General features: G+C 50.5%; 1 protein-coding gene across 2 annotated transcripts in view; it reads right to left on the reverse strand.

Annotated features, from left to right (window-relative positions):
- DLG5 (discs large MAGUK scaffold protein 5) overlaps positions 1-22,944 on the reverse strand; it is a 122,196-nt gene extending 99,252 nt beyond the window's left edge. For both annotated transcript variants that reach the window (XM_082634677.1, XM_082634676.1), the window contains exon 1: positions 22,502-22,944. In XM_082634677.1, the coding sequence (XP_082490803.1) occupies positions 22,502-22,805 (304 nt within the window). In that variant the 5' untranslated portion in view covers positions 22,806-22,944. The remainder of the gene's footprint in view (positions 1-22,501) is intronic.
- Positions 22,945-23,158: the final 214 nt, after the last annotated feature.

The raw sequence follows: 23,158 nt of genomic DNA on the forward strand, positions 1-23,158 counted from the left end.
AAAGGCCTGGGCTCGGTCTCCTGACCTCCCCCTGCCCCACCACACTTCCATGCCGGGGACTGACCTGTTGTCAGAGACGGGGAAGAAAAGGCAAAGCAAACCCTGCTGAATTGCTCGTTAAGATCCTGAAACCCGTCCAGAGAGGGAAGGCTGGCGACAAAGTGAGGGAGACAGAGGTGCAGGCGCATCTGAGGAGGGCATCTGAGGAGGGCTGTCCCAGCATGGGGAGAAAGAGGACCGGAGGGGAGCGAGAGGAGAGGCAGAGGCACCCAGGAGCGGGGGCTAGGAGACCTGCACAGAGCCCACCACCGGCCTGCTTACTAAAGCCAGGAAAGGGCCGCTCTTCCTGCCAACAGAGTTACCTTTTAATCCAACCCCCGGATGACACCATCTGGCACCAGCACAGGAGCAGCTTCTGAGGGCACACAAGTCATGAGGCTGGCCCCGGTCTGTCCCTTCAGGCTGGGACTTGCCCTGTGATCCCCAGGAAGCGCAGGCCCCTGCCCCACCGAGGCCTGGCTCCCGACAGGCCAGTGCACGCCTAGGAGGGCGAGGCTGCAGTTGAGGAAGTGGAGAGAGCTGCCGTGCCAGGCAGAATCACCAAATGCAAAGACCTGAGAAGGGAAGTCCCTGGCCCCAAGTCACCAGGCAGGCTGGCATCATGCCGGGAAGAGGCAGCAACCCTAGGATCTTCCTTCTACCCAGATGTGGCAAAGAGAGTTGCAGCTCAGGAACAGCTCCACTGGCTGTGGCAGGCTGCCTGGAATTCTGGGCGAGAGGAATTCTGTGGCCCTGGGCAAGCACAGCAGGCAAGAGCACGCTGACAGATGAGCGAGGCAAGTGAGCAAGTGAGCGCCAGCCTGCTCCACTCCACGCGCTCTGACGACGCGTGGACCAGCCTGCAGTGATGTGCCCACCTCCAGGGCTGATTCCCGAGGCCCCTGCAGTCACCCAGGATCCAGAAGCAACATTCTCTAAGACGCAGTGGGCTTGTCCCTGCCTCCATGCCAGGGGCTGTCTCGGCGCCTGCCTCTACGAACATCCAAATCCCACCCACACCTCCAGCCCCAGTTCAAAACCGCAGCTCCCGGGGATGTGAGGGAAGATGTGGGGAGCTGGGCATCAGCCAAGAAGTCTCGAGGCTGGCAGGGACGGGTGGCACGTAGCGAGTCTCCTCCAGCTCCAGCAGCACCTGGCAGGTAGCCCTGTAGGCCCTCCCAGCCTCGGGCGCACCACCTCCTAAGGCAGCCATCCCATCTCTGACTGGCTCTCCGTGCGCAGTGCTCTTCCTTGTGGGCAACTGAAATCTGCCACCAGGAACTGGCAGCCAAAACGCCAAACAAATCTAGCAGCCCCGAAGGCTGCTCCCATTTCCCACCACAGCTCAGTGGGTGTGCCCTCTGGATCCCAACCACCAGAAGTGAAATCCTGACTCATCAGCTGGGACTCTGGGCAAGTAGCTTGCCCTCTCTGGGCCTCAGTCCCCTCATCTGTAAAATGGGGAAAATAAAAACCCCTCACCTTCGGGTTGCTGGGACAACCCATGAGACATCCATGTAAGCTCCCTGGCACACACTATAAGTGGCCAATAAAACAGCTGCAATCCCTACCATCTACCACACCGCTGTACCAGGCCTGTTTCCACAAGCTCTGTCCTGGCCCAGCCTCCGTCCCTCTCCTGACACTCATCCCACTTTCTCAAGACCAGACTTGCGCTTGGCAAATGTCCAGTTCTACAGCCTCCCTTAGGGGTAGCTGTCTCTGGGGACACATTTCAAACCCTAGCCCCTCCCCCAAAACCTCTGCCCAGAGCTCAGGCAGGCCATCCTAGCAGCCCAGTGGAGCTAGCACACAAGAAATGCAGCAGGAAACAGACCATGACAGGGAGGATTCTTTTCACCCCTCCTAGTCTTGGCCCAAGTCTCTAGCCTCACCACCACAGACCCCCAAAAGTATCCCCACCAGATCACCAAAGTTGCCTTAAAAACACACAAACACCTGAGCAAACAGATATAATCTTGTCAATTCCATGCTCTACAACCTTCCATGGCTCCCTTTGGCCTATTAGGATAAAGTCAAAAAGCCTCACCCCAGCATTGAAAAGAAGGAAATCAGGTACTCATCGCTTGTTGAGTACCCGATTCTGTGCCAAGTTCTCGGCTACATACTTTATATGTATTACACCTCTTAAAAACTCCCTCTAAGGCTAGTCTTATTACTGCATCTCACAGGGGAGGAAGGCGAGGTTCCAAAACATTAAGCCTCGCCTAAGCCCCGTGGCTCAGAAGCATCCAAAGCAGACCTGGAGGCCAGGTCCGTGGCCCAGCTCCTGCTTGGTTCTCCTGCTCTTCTGCCCTCCCTGACCAGACCACCCTCCAGCCACCACAGGGCCCACAGTCACCCAGCACGCTTGGCTCCTGCCTCGCTGCTCTTCCTCTGGCTTCTCTCCCCCTGCCTGGAACTTACCTACCCATCACCTGATGACTTCTACTCAACCCTCAAAGCCCTCAAGTTTCCTCCTCCATGAGACCAACCCTCAGCCCAACTTCCCCTTCCATGAGACAAAACCAATCCCTTCCTTGGACGTGCTTCCCAGGCACTTTGTCTCTACCCGCATTAGAGCATGACTTACCAGCCCCCAAGCCAGCAGCGCTGCCGTCTGCTCGCTAACGTACATCACTCATCTTGATGCCACCATAGCTCAGTGTGTTTGCTTGAATACGTGAATAAATGATCTCCCTTCTAGACTTACAGACCAGGAAACAGAGGATAGTCAGAGCCTCGACCTTTGCAGGGACAACTGGTAAACAGCCCACCTAGAGTAGCCTCCTGGAGGTTACACCTGGCAAAGAGCTACCCACCCGAGGAAGCTCGTCGGGACCACCAACTCCACCGTTAGGAAGCAGCACATCCAAACGGTGAAGCTGTGGCAAAAGGCAGCACTGGTGACTTCTGGGAGCCACAGTGCTGAGGAGGGACATCTGGGCCTTCTCCACACCCCCACACTGGCAGGGAGCCCCACACAGGGCTCACTCCTACACACAGGAAGCAGCAATCCAGGGGCAGAAGCAGCGCCTCTTGCTGACCTGGACAGAAAGACGCCTGGGCCTGGAGGGGGCCTCGGCCAACAGCACCCTGCTCCAACAGTTTATCAGCCCTGGGTCGCCGTGGGGAAGAGAAGGAAAGATGAGCTCTCCGTCCTGACCCACTTTTCCCAGAGCTCCCTTCCCAGACCCGGCCCGGCCCTGCGAGTTCCTTCTCACCTTGTGACGTCAGTGACAGAAACACTCACATACGCAGTCATAGAAGACTTTCAGCTCATCAAAACCACTGAGAAGAGACTTCCCTGGTGGCGCAGTGGTTAAGAATCCACCTGCCGATGCAGAGGACACAGGTTCAATCCCTGGTCCGGGAAGATCCCACATGCCGCGGAGCAACTAAGCCCGTGCGCCACAACTACTGAGGCTGTGCTCTAGAGCCCGCGAGCCACAACTACTGAAGCCCACGTGCTGCAACTACTGAAGCCTGAGTGCCTAGAAGCCCGTGCTCCGCAACGGGGGAAGCCACCACAATGGGGGGCCCGCACACCACAACATAGATCCCGCTCGCCACAACTAGAGAAAGCCCAGGCGCAGCAACAAAGACCCAACACAGCCCAAAAAAACCACAAAAAACAAAAAAAAAACCACTGAGACTCCCACTTCACAGACAAGGAAAACGGCACCTAGAGGTAGGTCCCTAAACAGCGCTCTCCCCACTCTGCTGCCCCCCTGACCCGGAAGTACATCCCAGCTCTCCCTCAAGTGAGTCAGAACAGACAAGCTCCCCTGCTTCCCTTCCCTGGGCACGCTCGGACCCTGAGGAAGCACCAGGCACAGAGCAGAAGGCTCTTCCAGCTGCTGGTAAAACTGCAGATGAGACCAGCCCACACCCAGGTTGTTTCAGAAGACCTAGGGAGGGGCCGGGGAGTCTTCACTTTTCAGACGCTTCCCAGGGGATTCTGAAGACAAGGATCCAAAAACTACACCTGGAGAGACCTAGGAGTGACTCAGAATCAAAGCCATCTGCCTGCCAATTTGTAACACCAGCCTTAAAATCGTCCATACCCTTTGACCCAGTAGCCCCACTTCCAGGTATTTATCCCGAGGAGATGAAGAAGTACACAGATCCTCACAGCGACATGACTTATACTGAAAAGTGGGACATTTCTAAATCTCCAATCAAGGGGAACTGGTGACATACATCTTGATATGGCAATACTGTACACCCATAAAAAGTGATTCCTTTGTTCACTCTTTAAAAAAAAAAAGCTTTATAGTAGTTACCGCCCGTTAGTAAAAGCACCTGCAACTTATTCTTTTGATTGCCTGCATTTTTTAAATTCTCTACCATAAGCATGGTGAATTATATGTTAAAACCAAGCAATCATTTTGTTTTAATTACTAGCATCAGACCTAAAGCATGAAGCCCAGTTCAACTGGAGGAGGAAGGACTGCAGACGGCATCTAGTTCAACCATGAACGTGACAGAAGGAACACCTTCCTGGCCACGCCCGAGGTTCTGCTTGAATACTTCCAGCAGTCAGGAGCTCATTTCCTTTCCTAAAGCAGTGGTTGCTGGCAATTAAAAAGTTGCTCCTGGGCTTCCCTGGTGGTGCAGTGGTTGAGAGTCCGCCTGCCGATGCAGGGGACACGGGTTCGTGCCCCGGTCCGGGAAGATCCCAAATGCCGCGGAGCGGCTGGGCCCGTGAGCCACGGCCGCTGAGCCTGCGCGTCCGGAGCCTGTGCTCCGCAACGGGAGAGGCTACAACAGTGAGAGGCCCGCGTACCGCAAAAAAAAAAAAAGTTGCTCCTTAGTCTGAGTAGGACTCTACCTTCCTGAAGCCAAAATTCCCATCTCTCTTGCAACACATGACATCAAAAGTTCAATAAATACACAGAACAGAGCTATTTTTCTAATCAACTGACTTAAAGGGTGACTACCCGTATCTTCCCACTACAGCCAAGATGTAAATGTGGGTTTTTGCAAGCACTGCTGACGCATATTCCCAACGCCATGTTTAAATAGAGTGCTGGTCACCCCCCCCACAATCACCTAGATGAGTATTATAAACATCCATGTCCCTACTGAGTCAGTTGTTCCACGCACTACAGCTGGCCCTCCCCCGCTGGTGACTACGACAGCCCTGCAATGGCACAGGCAACTCTTCACCAAGACCACTTTTGGCAGGTGAGCAAGCTGCCTGAGGTTGCTAGCTCAGCCAAGACACACAGACGCCACACCGCCAGAAGCCGGCCATCAGGAGCAGCCATTCGGGAGCAGGCAAGAGCCCCTTCCCTCAAGGACAGCAGCCCACAGAAAAGTGATGCTTCTTTCCTCCCCCTCTTATTTATTTCCTTTTATTCCCATTTCCCTTCCAATTCTACTCCCCCAGGCACTTAGGCGACCATTGTTCTATCTTTTTTTGTGTGTTCTTGAAAAATGGGCATTGTTTTGTATTGTTCATTTACATAATAGCGCGGCAGCATCCATCTCGCTCTCCTTCTTCCTTTTTCAAGGAGCACCATGCTTTAAGCTCCGTCCCATTGCCATGCGTGTGTCTCATCGGTCACCTGGAACCACTGCACTGTCAGCTCTCCCAGGGATGGATGCCACCCACGGAGCACTGCAGTGAACCTTCACTTCCCTCCAGGAACTTGTGAGGAAGCCTGGGGCATTCACACTCAGGAGAGGGGCTGCAGGGTCAGGGCTTGGCAGCTGCCCTGCCAGGGGCTCCAGGACGGCTGCACCAGCAGGGGTGAGTTCCCACATCCCCACACCCCGCTGTCCACGGACATCATCTAGCTTTCTAGTTTCTGCCAGCCTAGGAGGTGGGAAAGGAGAGGGTTCACTGCGGATTCTTACCAGACCTGCCAGAACCATGCCTCCTGGGAGAGCAGCAAGAAAGGCATTTGCCACGGTAAGCGTCAGTAGCGCTGATGGAAACAATTGCTCATTAATAAAAATCTCCACTGGGAAACCTCACTCCCTGGAGCTGTCACAGACTGCTAGAGCACAAACACCACGCACCGCCTTGCAAAATGCCCTGGGATCCCGCCTGCTGTGGTCAGTGGAGGAGCCTCCCAAGGAAGCCGACTGCTCAGGAATGGGCAGTGATGGGCTCTCAGCCTACTTCACTTCTTTATGTGCAATCACACAGTGCCACCACCGAGGACTATTATGCACAGCTCATACCACATGTGACGCCCCATGTGATCTGACAGCACCTGAAGCAGTCTTTACCTGTTCAATGCGTCCCAGCAAGGTCAAATTGCTCTAAAGCTTGCTAAACGCTGATTCTGATCTCTGTGCCAAGAGTTCGCAGACCAGCACTGGTTTGTAGACCACACCCTGAGTGTGGGACAGAGGGGGGAACCAACCAACCCACCTGCCCTGGAAGTCACAGTGTAAGGTGGCACTTAAAAGCCCTGGGACTGGGGCACCAGTAACAATACAGGTAACAGCTGATGCTCACACAGTGCTCACTGGGTGCCAGGGACTGCTCCCAACACTTCAAAAATAGTATCTCCTTTAATCCTTACAAGACAAGGTCCTATTATCATTCTCATTTCACAGATGAGGAAACCAAGGCACAGAGAGGGAGAGTGACTTGCCCACAGTCACAGTAAGTAGCAGATCCAAGATCTGAACCCAATTCTTGACTCAGACACAGGCTCTTAACCACTGGACTAAGCTGATTCCTGACTGACCTGACCCCTCCCACCTGTTCCCTCACTGTAAGGTCGAGTAGGGACCCCCAAAGGGTTGCTGAGGTCAAATGAGGAAATACAAAAATAATAGACAAAGTATCCTGTGCAATAAAAACACCTACCATCTGCACGGTGCACAACGATCTATGTGCATGGGACCATTTCCCTGCACCATCCACCTACTTTCACACCAGCTCGGAAGGCAGTGGCGTCACAGGTCCCATCAGAGAGAGAAGGATAAGGCTTGGTGAGGCTATGTGAGGGGGCCACGGGGACACAGCTAGAGGGCAATGGTCACTTATTTCTCCTCAGCCACCTCACTCCTCAACTGCTCCCTTCTCCTCCCCAAAGAGAAGGCCAGCAGATGGGAATGGGTTTCAAGTTCCCTGGAGGGCTCAGGGACTCTGATTTCTAAACACCCCAGCTGTAATTCTCAGACTTGAAACTTAGGAGAAAAAAGAAGGCCTTCCAATCCATCTAAGGGCTCACAGAAAGCCAACAAGGCACCTCTGGGGATTCCGAGAAGGCTAGTCAGTCTACACCCCCTTACCCCACCCTCTTCTGGCCACAGTGCCCTCTCCCACATTCTACCGACCACCCTCTAGCCCATGCCAACCCCGCCTATTCCTCTAGGCAGGCTCAGGCTCAGGCTCAGGCTCAAGCAGCCTCACAGAGAACCGATGCAGGGAGAATGACTGGACGCAACAGCCAGGCTTGCCCTGTGCCTTCTGGGGGCTGGCTAGCCTGACCCTATTTTCCCAGGGCCTGCTGAGTACGTGCCCTAAACAGAAGCCCAAAATTCCTGTGAAGACCCACTATTCACAGAATGGATTTTCTCCCAAGCCTCCTGCTCCTGCTCTGCACGCTGTCTCATCAGGCTGGCCTTCCTCCTTGTCCCTGTCCAGCGCCCACCCAGCCTGCCAGCCACCCACCCTCACCCAGCTCATAGTGCACTGATCTTTAGGTGGCCTCCTCTGTGCTGCATGACCTGTTCTGCTGGACACCTGCTCCCTCGGGCTTGGGCTTTCCAATGAGACAATAAACTCCTGGTGGGCAGGAACCATCTTCTTTGTCACCCTTTTGAGAATCTTACAGATTTTTGCAAATACACTTGTCATCTGCTATAAACCACAAAATGGAAGGTGAGGAGTAGGAAGTCAATAAGCTAAGCTGATTACTTTCCAGCATTTCTAAAAGCTCCAGAATAGACAGTGCAACCAAAAATGAAAACCTCTGAGGAAGAATAGGATATACCTTCCATCTGAAAGAGCAAATCCAAGTCGGGGCATCCAGTATGGGACAGTGGCGTCGTTCATGAGCAAGGCTAATGTCTTTCTCACCTCTGCATGCTCAGCACTCAGCAGCGCCTGGTCAGAGCACTGACCAGGTTCACGCTGGATGGATGATGGATGGGCAGACGGACAGGCAGTTGGACAGATAAAACTTGGATCTGACTCAGCCTGGTCTCCACCCTAAAGGCTGAGTGATCTCATGCAAGAAGACAGTGACCACCTCTGCTGAATTTTCACATGGGAAGTCTTAATGTTGGATTGGCCAAAAAGCTCGTTCGGGCTTTTCCCTAACATCTTACGGAAGAGACAGTCACATATAATAAACTCTCACACATGGGCCCGAAATTCTAAGCTGCTTCAGGTTTAGCTATAGTTTTTCCAGGAGAAGGACCCAGAGCCAGCACATTTTCGTTTTGTTATTCTCTTGCTTTTTCCTGGATCCAGTTCCCAATGAGGTTGGCCATGGGGGTGGCCGGCTCAGTGTCCACAGGGCCTTTACCCTCTTATCTTTATTAAAGGTTTTTTCCTCTGGGGCAAGAGGCTCAGTGGCGTCATTGTGCTTTTTGAACTCTGTCCCGTGACTAAGCAATAAGAAACCACATCAATCAGCCCTAGAAGTTTTTGCTGTGTCATAAAAAGAATGAGACAAGGAGGTACCTCCTGCCAACATCAGACCCATTCTGTGACTCAGCACTAAAGTTAAATGTCACGTCCTATGTTTGCATTCAAATAGTACCCCCTGTGTGACAGGTGCTCAGAACATGTCTGCTGAATGAATGAACCCTGTCACGAAGAAGAGAAGGGGTGTCCAAGGCTCAGGACACAGAAAAATCACTGGGGACCTTCACAGGATGGCCCAGAATACAGAACAAATGCAGATTCTATAAAGAAACTGACAAAGACTCCAAAGCCTGCCCAGCCTCTCAGCAGCTGGAGGCCCTGAGCAAGGTGACAAACCTCTCTTGGCCTAGTCTGCCCATGTGTGGAACATAAATACCAACTGCATGGTCTGATAAAAGATTTTTCTCAATGGTCAGGAAGGAGAGCTGCAGCACAGCTCCATGAACTGCGATGCCCTGTTACATGCTGGAAAGGCTGGTGCCTGCAAAGCCAGGCCTGGATCAGGAAAAACCAGTCAAGGCTCCTGAGACTCCCCGCCCAGCCTGTGGCTGGCGGAGATGCCTTGGAAGGAGCCCCGGCCTGGGAAGAAACCTGGATCCTGTGTCCAGCTGCATCGAGGCATGCTGTGAGAGCCTGGTGGAGTCCCTTTGTGTCTTTGGACTGCTATTTCTCGTTTGTAAAATCAGCAGTTTGGGCAAAGTGGTCTCTAAGATCCCTTCCAGCCGCGATACTCGACAATCTTAAGCTGCTTAAGAAACATAAACAGGAAATGAAAATTCTGGCCAGATGAGAAGAAAGAGAGGTTACCCTGAGCAAGACAAATAGAGGTTATCGTGAGTATTGAAAAGGTCATTATACTTCTTTAAAGTATGACTTCTTACATCGATATATAAAAATACAATTAAGTTTCTTCCCATGTGTTTGTTATCCCATCACTCACTATTGGCTGGACAGATTTTTCACCACATTTGGACAGCAGATTTACAGTGGTCAAAATGATATACAAGAATATTCGTTTGGGGGTCCCAGGCCATCCTAAGGAGTCTGACGGTTACCATCCAGACAAGTAACATGAAGTTGACTCAGAAAGAGGTCTGAGAGCCACCTGGGAGAGACAGGCCATACCTAGAAAAACACTGTGGGTAGAAAAAACACACCCTGGCTTGAGACGGCCACCAAGGCTGCAGCTCAGAGTCACAAGCGATCATCTCTGCTGGCTTCCCACACAGGCAGCTCCACAAATCCCACCTGCAGGCTGCATATCGGAAGGGGCTTGTTTATGCAGCAACAACTAACAATTCTCTTATGCAATGTAGGGGTAGGGCCAGTCAGTGATAGTATTAAAAAAAAAAAAATAGAAGTTTTCAGAAAAGGTAACCACTTCCCACCTGAGCCCACCTGATGGGATTTCACTCTGCTCCTTCCCAATCACTGTCTTGCGTAGCAGAGAGTGGGTTTTTTTTTTATTAGCTGCACTGTGGTCACTTGTCATTTTTGACAGCATGGTTCATCCTGAAAGGAAACCTACAAAGGTAAACAGAGGAAGCAGACAAAGACAAGAGTATCTGGTGGAAGCACAGCTGCCACTGGCAGCAGCCTCCGGGTCCAGCTGTGACTCACCAACCCTTCCTCAGCTCAGGCAAAGGAAGGTGAGGCTTTGGGTAGCTCTTCACCTCCCTCTTCATGGAGAGCATCTTAAAACAAAAGCATCCAAGCACTCTGGTTTTCAAACCCTGTTCCACAGAACTCTGGGGAACCCGAGGGAACTGTGCAGAGGCACCTCAGGGAGTCCACGGGGAAAAGGGGCAAGCTCCACGCCTCCAGACCTGTTCACCACAGCACCTGTCTATCTTATATATCTGGCTTTCATGTAAGAGTCCAGTTAATGAAAAGAATCCCACAGCTTAAAAAAAAAAAAAAAGGCAAAAATAAAAAAATTTAACTCATAAAGAACAGTTACATTTCACATATATTATTTCATTTAATCGTTCCCAACAGCCCAGTGAGAAAACTGAGGCTAAAGGGGTTTACGATCAGACTCCACAACCCATTCTCTAACGTAACCACCCCATGCTCACCCACCATCTACGTGGACTCTCGGGGAAGGGACATCACCACCTGCAACAGTGCACTCCATAGCTGGATGGCAGAGACCATTAAAACAAGTTCTACCTTAAACAAAAGGCCCAGGGAAGGGGGGCTGCTGGGGATTCTAAAAGAGATTCAGAAAGCAGCATCAACTAAAGGCAACGTGTGGACCTTATGAAAATCCTGATTTGAACAAACCATCTCTAAAGAGGCATTTCTGCAACAAGGAAAACTGAGTATCAGTTTTTGGATTTGAGATGACATTAAGAAATTATTAATATTGTTGGTTGTTGGGATAGGGAGGGTGGGAGGGAGATGCAAGAGGGAGGGGATATGGGGATATATGTATATGTATAGCTGATTCACTTTGTTATACAGCAGAAACTAACACAACATTGTAAAGCAATTATACTCCAATAAAGATGTTAAAAAAAAAAAGATTGTTGGGTGTAAAAATGGTCTGCTGGCTATATCTTTCTTCTAAAGGCCTTATCTCTTAGAGATACCTCCTCAAGTATTTATGGAGGAAGTGATAGGCTGTCTGGGATTTGTTTTAAAATATTACAGAAAATGGGACTTCCCTGGTGGCGCAGTGGTTAAGAATCTGCCTGCTAACACAGGGGACATGGGTTTGAGCCGTGGTCCGGGAAGATCCCACATGCCGCGGAGCAACTAAGCCCGTGCGCCACAACTACCGAGCCTGCGCTCTAGAGCCCGCGAGCCACAACTCCTGAGCCTGTGTGCCACAACTACTGAAGCCCGTGCACCTAGAGCCCGTGCTCCGCAACAAGACAGGCCACCACAATGAGAAGCCCGTGCGCTGCAATGAAGACTAGGTCCCGCTTGCCGCAACTAGAAAAAGCTCGCGCAGCAACGAAGACCCAACACAGCCAAAAATAAACAAATAATTTTTTTAAAAAATTACAGAAAACAGAAGTTATTAGGAGAGCTGGGTATTCATTATATTATCCTCTCCATCTCTGCATATGTTTAAATTTTTTATAATATATAGTATAAAATTAAGGCAGGGAGGAAGGGAGAAAGGTTCTTCCTTTTCATTTATTTATTTATTATTTATTTTTGGCTGCGTAGGGTCTTTGTTGCTGCGCGCGGCTTTCTCTAGTTGCAGCGAGCAGGAGCTACTCTTTGTTGCGGTGAGTGGGCTTCTCACTGCGGTGGCCTCTCCTGTTGCGGAGCACGGGCTCTAGGCACGCGGGCTCAGTAGTTGTGGCTTGTGGGCTCAGTAGTTGTGGCACGCGGGCTCTAAAGTGCATGCTCAGTAGTGGTGCTGCACGGGCTTAGCTGCTCTGAGGCAGGTGGGAATTTCCCGGACTAGGGCTCGAACCTGTGTCCCCTGCAGTGGCAGGCGGATTCTTAACCACTGCGCCACCAGGGAAGCCTTCTTCCTTATATTGAGCTCAATTCTACCTCCCAGTATCTTCTACCAGTCATCTCTCTGGGGTCAGAAAGAATCAGGTCTCATCACCTGCCCATGTCCATCTGAAAACAAGCATCCAAGCCCCTCTAAGTCTCCTTTCCTTTAAAATAACTCTTCCGAAGGTCCTTCTGGAGCTGAACTCCTCATAGTTCATGGCAGTGCCCTCCTTAATGGCAGGATCCAGGACCAGAACACTGTGAAAGTGTGTTCTGAGCAGCCCCAGGAATGTGGGCTTCCTGGTCCATGCACACTCTCGACTCTCCCTTGAGCATCTCTCTCTACCCTGTGACACCTCCTGATTCCAAGGACAAGAAGGAGATTGGCTCTCTACTCAAGGGCAGGCTACCCCCAAGAGCAGAAGCAGCAGCAACAGCAACAGCTCGCCCTCATCTCACATAAATCACCTCGATCCTCACCAAAGCCCTAGGAGGAGAATATTAGCCCTTTTATAGATGATGAAAAAGAAAACCCAGAGAGGTTAAGTGCCTTGTTAAAGTCACACAGACTATTGTGGGGGTCCCCAAGTCTGGGTTCATGACACTCAGCTCTCTCTCTGTGTCCTTACTCCTGGGCTCCAAACACACCAATGATGCTCAGGCCACCCGGGTCATTTATCTGTATCACCTATCTTCCCAGAAATAACTTATCACTCTCCAGGCCATCTTCCAGCTCTCCAGCCCAACAACTCCCCAGGGCTCAGAAAAGATCTGCCCAAGAGCTAACCTGTCCTGGACCCGCAGTCACCAAACCCCTGAACAGGTCTCTATACATCCTTCCAAGGTGCCCCTGGAAACCCCAACTATGGACCAAAGCCCAGCTCGAGAGAAGACCGCAAGAGGTTTAACCATCTCAAAGAATAACCATCACGAACAAGACTTCATTCTTGTTAAGCCACACTGGGGAAACTGAGGCCCAGAGAGGTCAAACATCTTGTGCAAGATCACACACCGAAAAAATCTACTGGTCCCAGAATCCACTACACGTCTGAATTGTCAACATATCCAAAAAAATCTCCTAGCCCCAGAATCACATATGCCCATTTCAGCTGGTATCAGAATTCAAAAGAATGGGAACGTTTAACGTTTTGGTTCCTTGAATGAAAGAGCTGGGGGAAAATTCGAAAAACGATGGTATACGTTGATGTTCCAGTTCCCTGCACTAATGCTGAAGTTTCCCAAGAGCGCACCTCTCAGAACACTGATGTTGCAAGATGCTCAGTGAAAAAGGGTTTTGTGGTCAAATCAGTTTGGGAAATGCTGCATAGTGAAACCACTCCAGTGAAGTCCCAAAGCACACTGGCTTACTGGTGCCTGAGAGGCTCCCAGTAAAGTAGCCTGCGTGGCCTGCTCAAACCAGCACTGCTCAAATGTACTTGACCAGAGAACCCTTTTACAAATAACACCACTGACATCCCACCAAACTACTGTTTAGAAGATATTTCCCTGGGAAATGCTGATCTAGGTTTTTCTAAAGAAAATCCTGATAGCCAGTTAACCCTGGATTCAAGTCTGTGTAACCAAACCAACCCTGAATGGGGTAAGGAGCAAGTGTCTACAAAGCGGAAATAACTAACATACTTCAAGGCCTTTGGGGATGGAGATATTAGTACTACTGCAAACACGAAGAAGATGTGTGAACACCCCCTGGCTGCCAGATATGAATGCTGCTGGGATTCTATGGTCAACAACTTCTGCCCTCAAAAGAGTCACAGATGACTACTGAAACTAAAATCTTTATTTCTGGTCCAAAGGAATTGTGCTAAGGCTTTCCAAAATGAGTCTGGGTGGGGGGGAAATACACAATTTTTAGAAGAAAACAATAAAATGTTGAACTAGGACTCCAGCCAGGCCACTCATCCCTGAGTCAAGGTGCTGTGGACAGTAGGGATTTCCTTAATTAAAACTCAAAGCAAACAGTATGGAAATTCCTCAAAAAATAAACACAGAATTACCACATGATCCGTAATTCTACTCCTGGATATATAATCAAATGAACTGAAAGTAGGGCCTCAAAGAGATATTTCTGCACCAATGTTCATAGCAGTTTTATTCACAATAGCCAAGAAATGAAAGGAACCCAAAAGTACACTGGTGGATGAGTGGATAAACAAAATGTGGTACATACATACACTGGAATATTATTCAGCCTTAAAAAGGAAAGAAATCCTGTCTCATGCTACAACATGGATAAACTTTGAGGACATTACCCTAAGTGAAATAAGCCAGTCACAAAAAGACAACTACTGTGTGATTCAACTTATATGGGATATCTAAAGTAAACAAATTCATAGAGACAGAAAGTAGAATGGTGGTTCCCAGGGGTGGGGGAGGGAGGAATGAGGAGTTATTGTTTAATGGAGACAGAGTTTTGGTTCTGCAAGATGAAAAAGTTCTGGAGATCTCTTACACAACAATGTGAATATACTTAGCACTACTGAACTGTACACTTAAAATGGTTAAGATGGTGAATTTTATATTTTGTGTTCTTTACTACAATTAAAAATTTTTAAATAAAGGAAGGAAATTTTGACACATGCTATAATATGGATGAACCATAAAGACATTATGCCGAGTGAAGACAAGCCAGTCACAAAATGACAAATACTATATGACTCCGTTTTTATATGCGATACCTAGAGCAGTCAAATTCACAGAGACAGAAAGTAGAATGGTGGTTGCTAGGGGCTGGGGGGAGGGGAGAATGGAGAGTTATTGTTTAATTGGTAGAGTTTCAGGTTCGAAAGATGAAAAAGTTCTAGAGGGACTTCCCTGGTGGTCCAGTGGTTAAGAATCCGCCTGCCAATGCAGGGGACACGGGTTCGATCCCTGGTCCGGGAAGATCCCACATGCCACAGAACAACTAAGCCCATGTGCGCCACAACTACTGAGCCTGAGCTCTAGAGCCTGTGAGCCACAACTACTGAAGCCCATGCGCTCTGGGGTCTGTGCTCCCCAACAGTAGAGGCCCCCGCAATGAGGAGCCCACGCACCGCAACGAAGAGTAGCCCCTGCTCACCGCAACTAGAGAAAGCCCAAGTGCAGCAACGAAGACCCAGCGTAGCCAAAAAAAAAAAAAAGAAAAGAAAAAGTTCTAGAGATGGATAGTAGGGATGGTTGCACAACAATGTGAATGTACTTAATACCACTGAACTGTACACTTAAAAATGAATAAAACAGTAATTTTAATGTTATGCATATTTTACCACAATTTAAAAAATAGAAAAAATTGGTTCAAATGGTAAATGTTATGCTATATATATTTTACCACAGTATTAAAAAAAAAACGTACAAAGCAAATGGGTTATGACCCTTAGTGTGAAACGAACATCAAGGTCAACAGTCACCTCACAATTACCCACCAAGGGTTTAGAATTGGACGGCCAACATGGAACACTCCAAACATCTGTTTAATTTAAAATATTTCTGTAGCACTTTCGTGGAACTCTGTCTCAAAAAGATCAACAGACACACACAATTCAGAGATATGCAATCTGCCCCAGGGAAAAGGTGAAAAAAAATGCAGTATCTCCCCAACTCAATCCCATTTAAAATTCTTCTCTGCTGAACGTGTTTGGCATCCCTACTGCACAGACCTGTAGGGAGTTCAGCCCTCTTGCTTTATGCCCACTATTTCTGTGGTTCACATCTTCCCAAGGTTACAAGAAATTAATAAAGAACCCCCTCAAAATGGCCTGCAGAATGTATAGGTGGTTGGAATGAGGTGGAACAAAAAACTTAAGACAAAATAACTCTCCTACATTGCTTACTTTTTCAGGAAATAGAAAGCCAGAGTACGAAAATCACTCCACACTAACACTAAATCAAAAAATAGTAATCATGACTTTCCTGGTGGTGCAGTGGTTAAGAATCCGCCTACCAATGCAGGGGACACAGGTTTGAGCCCTGCTCTGGGAAGATCCCACATGCCGCAGAGCAACTAAACCCGTGCGCCACAACTACTGAGCCTGCACTCTAGAGCCCACAAGCCACAACTACTGAGCCCACGTGCCTAGAGCCCATGCTCCGCAACAAGAGAAGCCACCGCAATGAGAAGCCCACGCACCGCAACGAAGAGTAGCCCCCGCTCGCCGCAACTAGAGAAAGCCCACACGTAGCAACGAAGACCCAACGCAGCCCAAAATAAATTAGTTTTAATTTAAAAAAATAGTAATCATGGTAGAGACCTGGAAGAAAGGTCTTAGAAATCTACTCCAACCCCATCACCAAGCTTCCTTGGACCTAAGGCCACCCTGCAATTACTGAGAACCCTACAGGACTGAGGAAGTCCTCAGTCAACACTGAACTTCTTCCAGCTTTACTTCTTCCAGGCTTCTACTTGGAAAAAAACAAGCCCCAGGTAGTTAAGAGGCTCATCCAAGGTCAATATGTTGTACAGTTAGGAGCAGATCCCCATCCAAAACTCTTTCGAGGACACCAAGCTGACTTTCAAATTCTAAGTGCAAAAAGTGAAGGGCTCTCCAATCCTACACAGGCAGTGTGGTCGCTCCGCATGGCTCCTGGCAGCCAGTCCCACAATGCTGGTACCTGAGGGGTGACCTTGGAGACTTCAGACACCAATGTCACACCACCTGCTTCCATCACAGACATACTGTGGGTGGGGACATCCGTGTGTGCCGCTGGAACTCACCCTAGCCTTCCTGCACTCCCACAGCCTTCTGTCACTGTGAAGTCACCACTTAAGAATCTGCACTTATTTCTGAAGAGAATCTGGACTTATGCAGGGACACACTACTCATTCGCCACACAGCTGACTAGTCATCCATCCAACAGAAATTTACTGAACGCCCATCTTGGGCCAGGCTCTATTCTAGGCATCGGGAATACAACAGCGAATTTGGCTCATGGAGATTACATTTACTCTTGATGACCCACAGCCACAGTAAAAGCAACCCTGACATCTGTTCAGCAGTTTACCAGGAGCTCTCACATAACCCTCAGATCAGGAGAATCCCAGGCTTCTGGTCCTAAGGCTGGTTCCAGGCTGCATTACTCACCACACTAATAAATGCTCCTTTTTTCCTACCATGCATTGTCAAACAGCAGAGTGAAGCAGTTACTGTTTTAATTATTTTGTAGAGAGGGAGGTAAGTTCAGAAAGGTTAACTGCCTTGCTCAAGGTCTAAAACCTAGTGAAATCTGACAACCTCCAACCACCCCACTCCAGCAATGACCTCATCTGCTAATCGCATCATCACACAAAGATGAGACCACATCTTGGATATTCACCTGCTGCTTTACCTGCACAACATCCTTTCTGCTCTTCTTTTTTTTGGAGTACTGCTTCTCCTCATTCTAAAGAACCACATGGTACTGGTAAGAGCTGCCAATCACCCTACCCTATTGGTTGGGTCCACTGCTGGGCCAATCTTAGTCCTTTAGGCCCAGCCACAGTGACTGGGTCTCACATGGACATGTGACCCTAGTCAGGCCAATCAGAATCCTCCCATGAGATTTTTCTGCCTGGTTTACTGGATACAGCTCCCTTTATTCTCTGGTCAGGGGCTGCGAAGATGAAGCCAAGAGGGGCCTGAGGTCAAGTTCCAGGCCCACGGGAAAAGCCCGTGGCATTCAGGATCAATCATCCAAAGGCCAGTTACTCCAATTCATCCCAAGGTTTTAGAATATTATGCAATAAATTTCTCTTTTCTGCCTAATACAGTTTGAGCTAAGTTTCTGTCACCTGCTATAAGGGTGCCTCAACTAATACACAGAGGGATAAATAAAATCTGCCTTTCTCTTGGAAACCTCTTTTCAACCATCACTTTCAAGTTCCTCACTACTTCCTCTCAACACAATTAACAGAACCAAAAGAAAAACCACAGTGGGGCTTCCCTGGTGGCGCAGTGGTTGAGAGTCCACCTGCCGATGCAGGGGATACGGGTTCGTGCCCTGGTCCGGGAAGATCCCACATGCCGCAGAGCGGCTGGGCCCATGAGCCATGGCCGCTGAGCCTGCGTGTCCGGAGCCTGTGCTCCACAACGGGAGAGGCCGCAGCAGTGAGAGGCCCACATACCGCAAAAAAAAAAAAAAAAAAAAAAAAATCACAATGGTTGGAGCTTTATGACCATCAAGGACAGAGTGGATGAAGAAAAGGTGGCTGGTACCTGAAGAGAGTAGGGAGAGAACAAAACGCCCAGGTAACCTCTAATGAATAATAGATAATCCACACCTGACAATCAGCAGCCAACTGCACTCATCCCACTGGAAACGCCTGGGGTTATTCTTTTTTAAAAATTCCTCCAGCTTTAACTTCTGACAAGTGTACAGTGCCTAAATTCCAGGTGGTGTATAGACCCCTTGCTCCGCCTAGCCATCATGGTCCTTCAGATTACCTCTGCATCTCCACCCACCCAGAGCCAATGCCCTGCTCACTCAGGCTGGTCTAATTTCTGCAACCTGAAAACACACTGCTCCTCTCATAGCTAGGAGTTTGTTCTTGCATCTCCCACCCAGAACATCCTCCTTTTCCTCTGCACACTCAGAGTACCCCTTCAACACCCAGCTCAAGCCCCAGTCCCTCCTCGAAGCCTTCCTTGGCTTCTCCAGCAAACACTACTGTCTCCATCCTCTTAACCGTAGCGAAGCCAAGTCAGCCAGCTCTCCAGGAAACTAAAGAGGAGGCACGGAGGGGACAAGGAGGAGAAATTCAGCTCTGAGCACACAGTAGAGAGCGCCACCAGCAGTCACCATGTTCTGCCACTTCTGCTCCACGAGAGAGGCCTGTTGTGAAAATGGTTTGGGGAGCCCTCCACACTTAGATGATAATTAGAGCCACTTGGGGTGGATGAGAGTATTTGCAGAAAGCATGTAGTAGAGTTTTAAAAGGAGGAAAATGCCTGTTTGTATTTGTATCACTCAATTGATCTGTCTCATAATGTCACTCTCCTGAGTGTCCCATTCCCCCAACTAGGCAGCAAGCTGCAGGCTGGAATTACATCCTATGCACCCCGGCCCCACGTGCACCAAGAACAGGACCAGGCACCTCAGTCCTCCCCAATCTCATGTTGCCTCCCAGTGGCTGAGACAGGCCATGCAGCACCCCCAGCCCCATCTCACAGATGAGGATGCTGAGGCTCAGCGCCAGGAAGGGGCCCCTCACTCCAGGGGCAGGCGGTTGAGGAGCTTCAAGTAAGAAAACCCAGGTGTTAGCAGCTGAATCAAAGAGAAAAAACAAAGGATCTCGCGGGTTCCGAGTGAACAAACAAGATCCTGGTACTACCATGGAAGAAACTCGAGAGACCTGAGCCAGTCAGAGGAGAACAGTTCTCTCCTCTCTCTACCACCAGTGGGGACAAAGGGACTCACTCCTTCCCTACAGATGCATGTATTGGGACAAGGAAAGGCTACAAAATTCCAGAGTTCCCCAATGCAGGAAACGACCTAAAACTCTAATGGGAGGGCCTAACCAGGTAACAGGAAAAACCACCCCCAACATGGAATCAGGAGCACTGCACTTAGCCTGACTCCAGCTCCTTTCTGCCCTGCAAATCCTGGCCTGTCCTCAGACCTCACAGATGGGGGGAATGGAACCCAGTGTCACGCAGAAAAGGCACTAGGTGCCACAGAACTAAGTGAGATATTAAAGTATGCAATAAGATAGAAAATGCTCAACAGCAATGTCCCATCAATTCTGGTAGAGAACTCCCCCTGTCCCCAAAATAAAACAACTCTGTGTCTTCTTACTCACATTCATACCCCAGGCCTGAGCATGGTGAGTTATAAATGTCTGGGGCTCTAACTGAGCATGAGCAGAACAGATGAGTTTGGTTTGCTTACCTGCCCCGTACCACGTAGGCCAGTTTCCTCCCAGTTCCAGGCCCCGTGTGGGGAGCGGCCAGACATCATCTGCCTGCAGCACAACAAACTCCCACAGCACACAAGTGCCAGCCATGGGACGGGCATTCTAGACCAGGGGCCCACATGGGATGTGGAATCCATCAAAGGAGCCCCTAACTGGGTGATGGCAGCACCTCCGATGTAGAAACAGTGACAAAGGGGCCTCCCCTTGAGACTACGGATCCTTAGGAAGCCAACTGGTTCCTCTCTGGGGCTCCCACAAGATGCTTGCACTAAGGCTGTCTTACGGGCAGAGGTGTGCACCTGTGTGCAGAGTGGAACCTGCTGGGAGAGCAAAGACCAGGACACAGGGCTGAGTTTCCCTGACTTCGGCTCCTCAAGGGATGAAACGGGTGCTTCCATTCCTTCAACCTGAGCAGTCCTTTTAGTCACTGAGCTTTGTGCCATAAAAGGGGCTCCCTGGCTAACAGAAAAAAAGCTGGCAACCACTGCACAGTAATTCATCCTTTAAAAGATCCCAACGCTCTGTAGTTTCCTTGCACACCGTGTCACCCCCTCATCCCCAGAAGCTCTACATGGCATCTTGCCAGACCAAATGCTATCGTAATTTTTTCCTAAAGTATTAACTAAAATGAACTTAACTTCCCTTGAAAAGCTACACAGCTCTGCATTGTGGTGAAACTAGGGTTTGAAATCCTGTCCTTGAGGACAAAATCCAAACCCTATTTCATCCTTTCCTTAGATGTCAGGACCAGCTTCCAGAATGTCAGCTCTGTGAGGCCCCACCTTCTCTACCAAGGGAGAGACCTAATTAATGGCAATTCATCTATCTATTCCAGAGATTAAAGCTAGTGCTGATTCAAACACATCCCAATGAAGACTTAAGTCTGTCTGCACTCTTAACTTCTGCGCTTCCTTGATCAACCTCCTCCTTCAAACACAGAGAGCTAGGTAGACAAAAAGGCAACTAAGAAGAAAAAAAAGTTACCCCGAAGAGATTTCCCTCTGACCTTATCCTCAAGGCCACATCTGACAGCTCTTCTTAGCATCATCCCAGGAGAGGACTGGGCTGCCCAGCACCTCAGACACGATCATAACTGGGGGACAGCGTAGGTTTGAGGAACAGAAATGCTGAAGAGTCAGAAACCCAAAGTGAAGACAGAAGGGCCATCAGTGAAATGATATGCTGTGTGGCCAGCAGTTTAGTCTCTCTGTATGCCAGTTGCCTTCACTACCAAAAAATGGTGGCCAATATCCAGTGGAGCTGTTACCAGGAACAGCTTATAAAAGCATCTCCTTAATAAGTGAGGCTTTTAACAGCCAAATAAACACGTTTCATCAGCCTGTGGCCTACAAGTTGTTAAAGGCAGCTCATCAGCCCTCTCTGTTCACTTTTAAAACACGGACAAGACATAGAAAAGCAGCACTTGTTGCTTCCTGGTTCCAAATGGGTTAAATAAAACAATGGGTCATAATTGAAAACTGGTGCCCAATACTTTGAGCAATTTAACCACTCCAAGCTGGAGTTTTCTCTCTGGCAAAGTAGGAATAATAGCTCAGAGAGTGGTAAACAAACGTGATACAGCAGAGTGCCTGCCACAACAGTAGGTGCCCAATAAATGCTGGCTCTTCCTTCCTCAATGCTATGCCTTCTTCCTCAGCTTCCTTGTCTAAAAGCCTGGCTTTCCACACTCCCCAACCAGGCCACGCCAAGCCTACCACTTGCCACAAACTCCCAGCAGTACCCACCCACCCCCACACACACACGAATACTCACAAATCCGTCACCACCACCCAAGGGAACCAGTCACCAGCCTTCCCTCCTCAGGCAGCTCGGCAGCCTTAGGGAGGGAACTGAGCCCCAGCAGCTACTACCAGGATTTTCCCATGGTGCAATGCAACTTCCCCAACTTTTCCCGGCCCACAGTTTCCAAAGAAACCTAGCAGGCATTGTGCATAATCAACCACAAGCCTGGGCGAACAAACAGACTGAGCTTTGGGCAGAGGGAGCTGAGAAAATCAAAAAGTGAAAAGGCACCAGTGGTCCTGAAACGGGGTGCCAGGGACCAAAATTCAGAAGTACTGGCCCTGGCCCAGGTTCTATTCTTCTAGACCTTATCACTGATTGAAGGCTAGCAAAGGCTCTCAAAGGACTGGTGGATGGTGAAGAGCCTTAGAAAAGGGACTGACGGACATCCCTCCGAGATCGCCCCGCGTTTGGACCTGGTGGTCTCGGGAGGACCCTGCTGCCGCGGTACCTGGAGGATCAAGGCCTGCAGTGCGGGGCATTGTTCACAGCAAGGGTGGGATTGGGGGAGGAGGTGTGAAGTGGGGGTCCGCGCATCGGGCCCTCCCCAGGCAGAATGAAGGAGGGAAGGTTCTCCCCGCGGCAGGCGCCAGGTAGATGAATGGCCCTCGCGACTTCCCCCTCGGAGAACCGGAGAGAGAAGTCGTGGAAGGCGGGTTCGAGAGGCCGGGCGGGGGTCTCACACTCACCGGCGCCCTCGGAGGGCTGCGGCGGCCCGACGACGCCGTTCAGGTAGAGAATAGGCAGCAGGTGAGGCTGCGTCTTCTCCAGTGCCGCCCGCAGGTCCTGGAAGTGGTCCCGCTCCTTGGCCAGGAGCAGCTTGAGCAGCAGCTCCGCCTTGGCGCCTCCCGCCTCCTCGTCCAGCTGCCGCCGCTCGCCGGGGCTCAGCGCTCCTGCGGCCTCGAGCAGCCCGAGCACCGCCTCCACCTCTGTCATGGCCTGGGCCAGGCTCTGCTGACACTGGGCGAGCAGCTCCCGGCGCTGGGGCTCCATGGTGGCGGCCGCGCCGCCCCGCCCCGCCGGACAGCAACCGGACTCCCGGAGGCCGGCGGGCGCGCGGGCGGGCGGGCAGACAGGCGGGTGGCGACGGGCCCCGGGCGCCTCGGGGCGGCGAGCGGTGGCGGCAGCCCTAGAGCGCCGGGGGCCGCGAGGCCGCGGGGGCCATTGGCCGGGGCCTGGGCGGGCTGGGGGCCCGGGCGGCGAGCGGCGCTCAGCAGCGGCCGCCTCCCGGGCTTAGTAGCGCAGCCATGTTGGCTGCGGCGGCGGCGGGACTGGAAGAGGAGGAGGAGGAGGAGACGGAGGAGGAGAAGGAGGAGGCGGAGGTGGGGACGGCGGCCGGGGCGCGC

Source organism: Mesoplodon mirus, assembly GCF_964341445.2.
Source record: "Mesoplodon mirus genome assembly, chromosome: 2".
Taxonomy (NCBI): Eukaryota; Metazoa; Chordata; class Mammalia; order Artiodactyla; family Ziphiidae; genus Mesoplodon; species Mesoplodon mirus.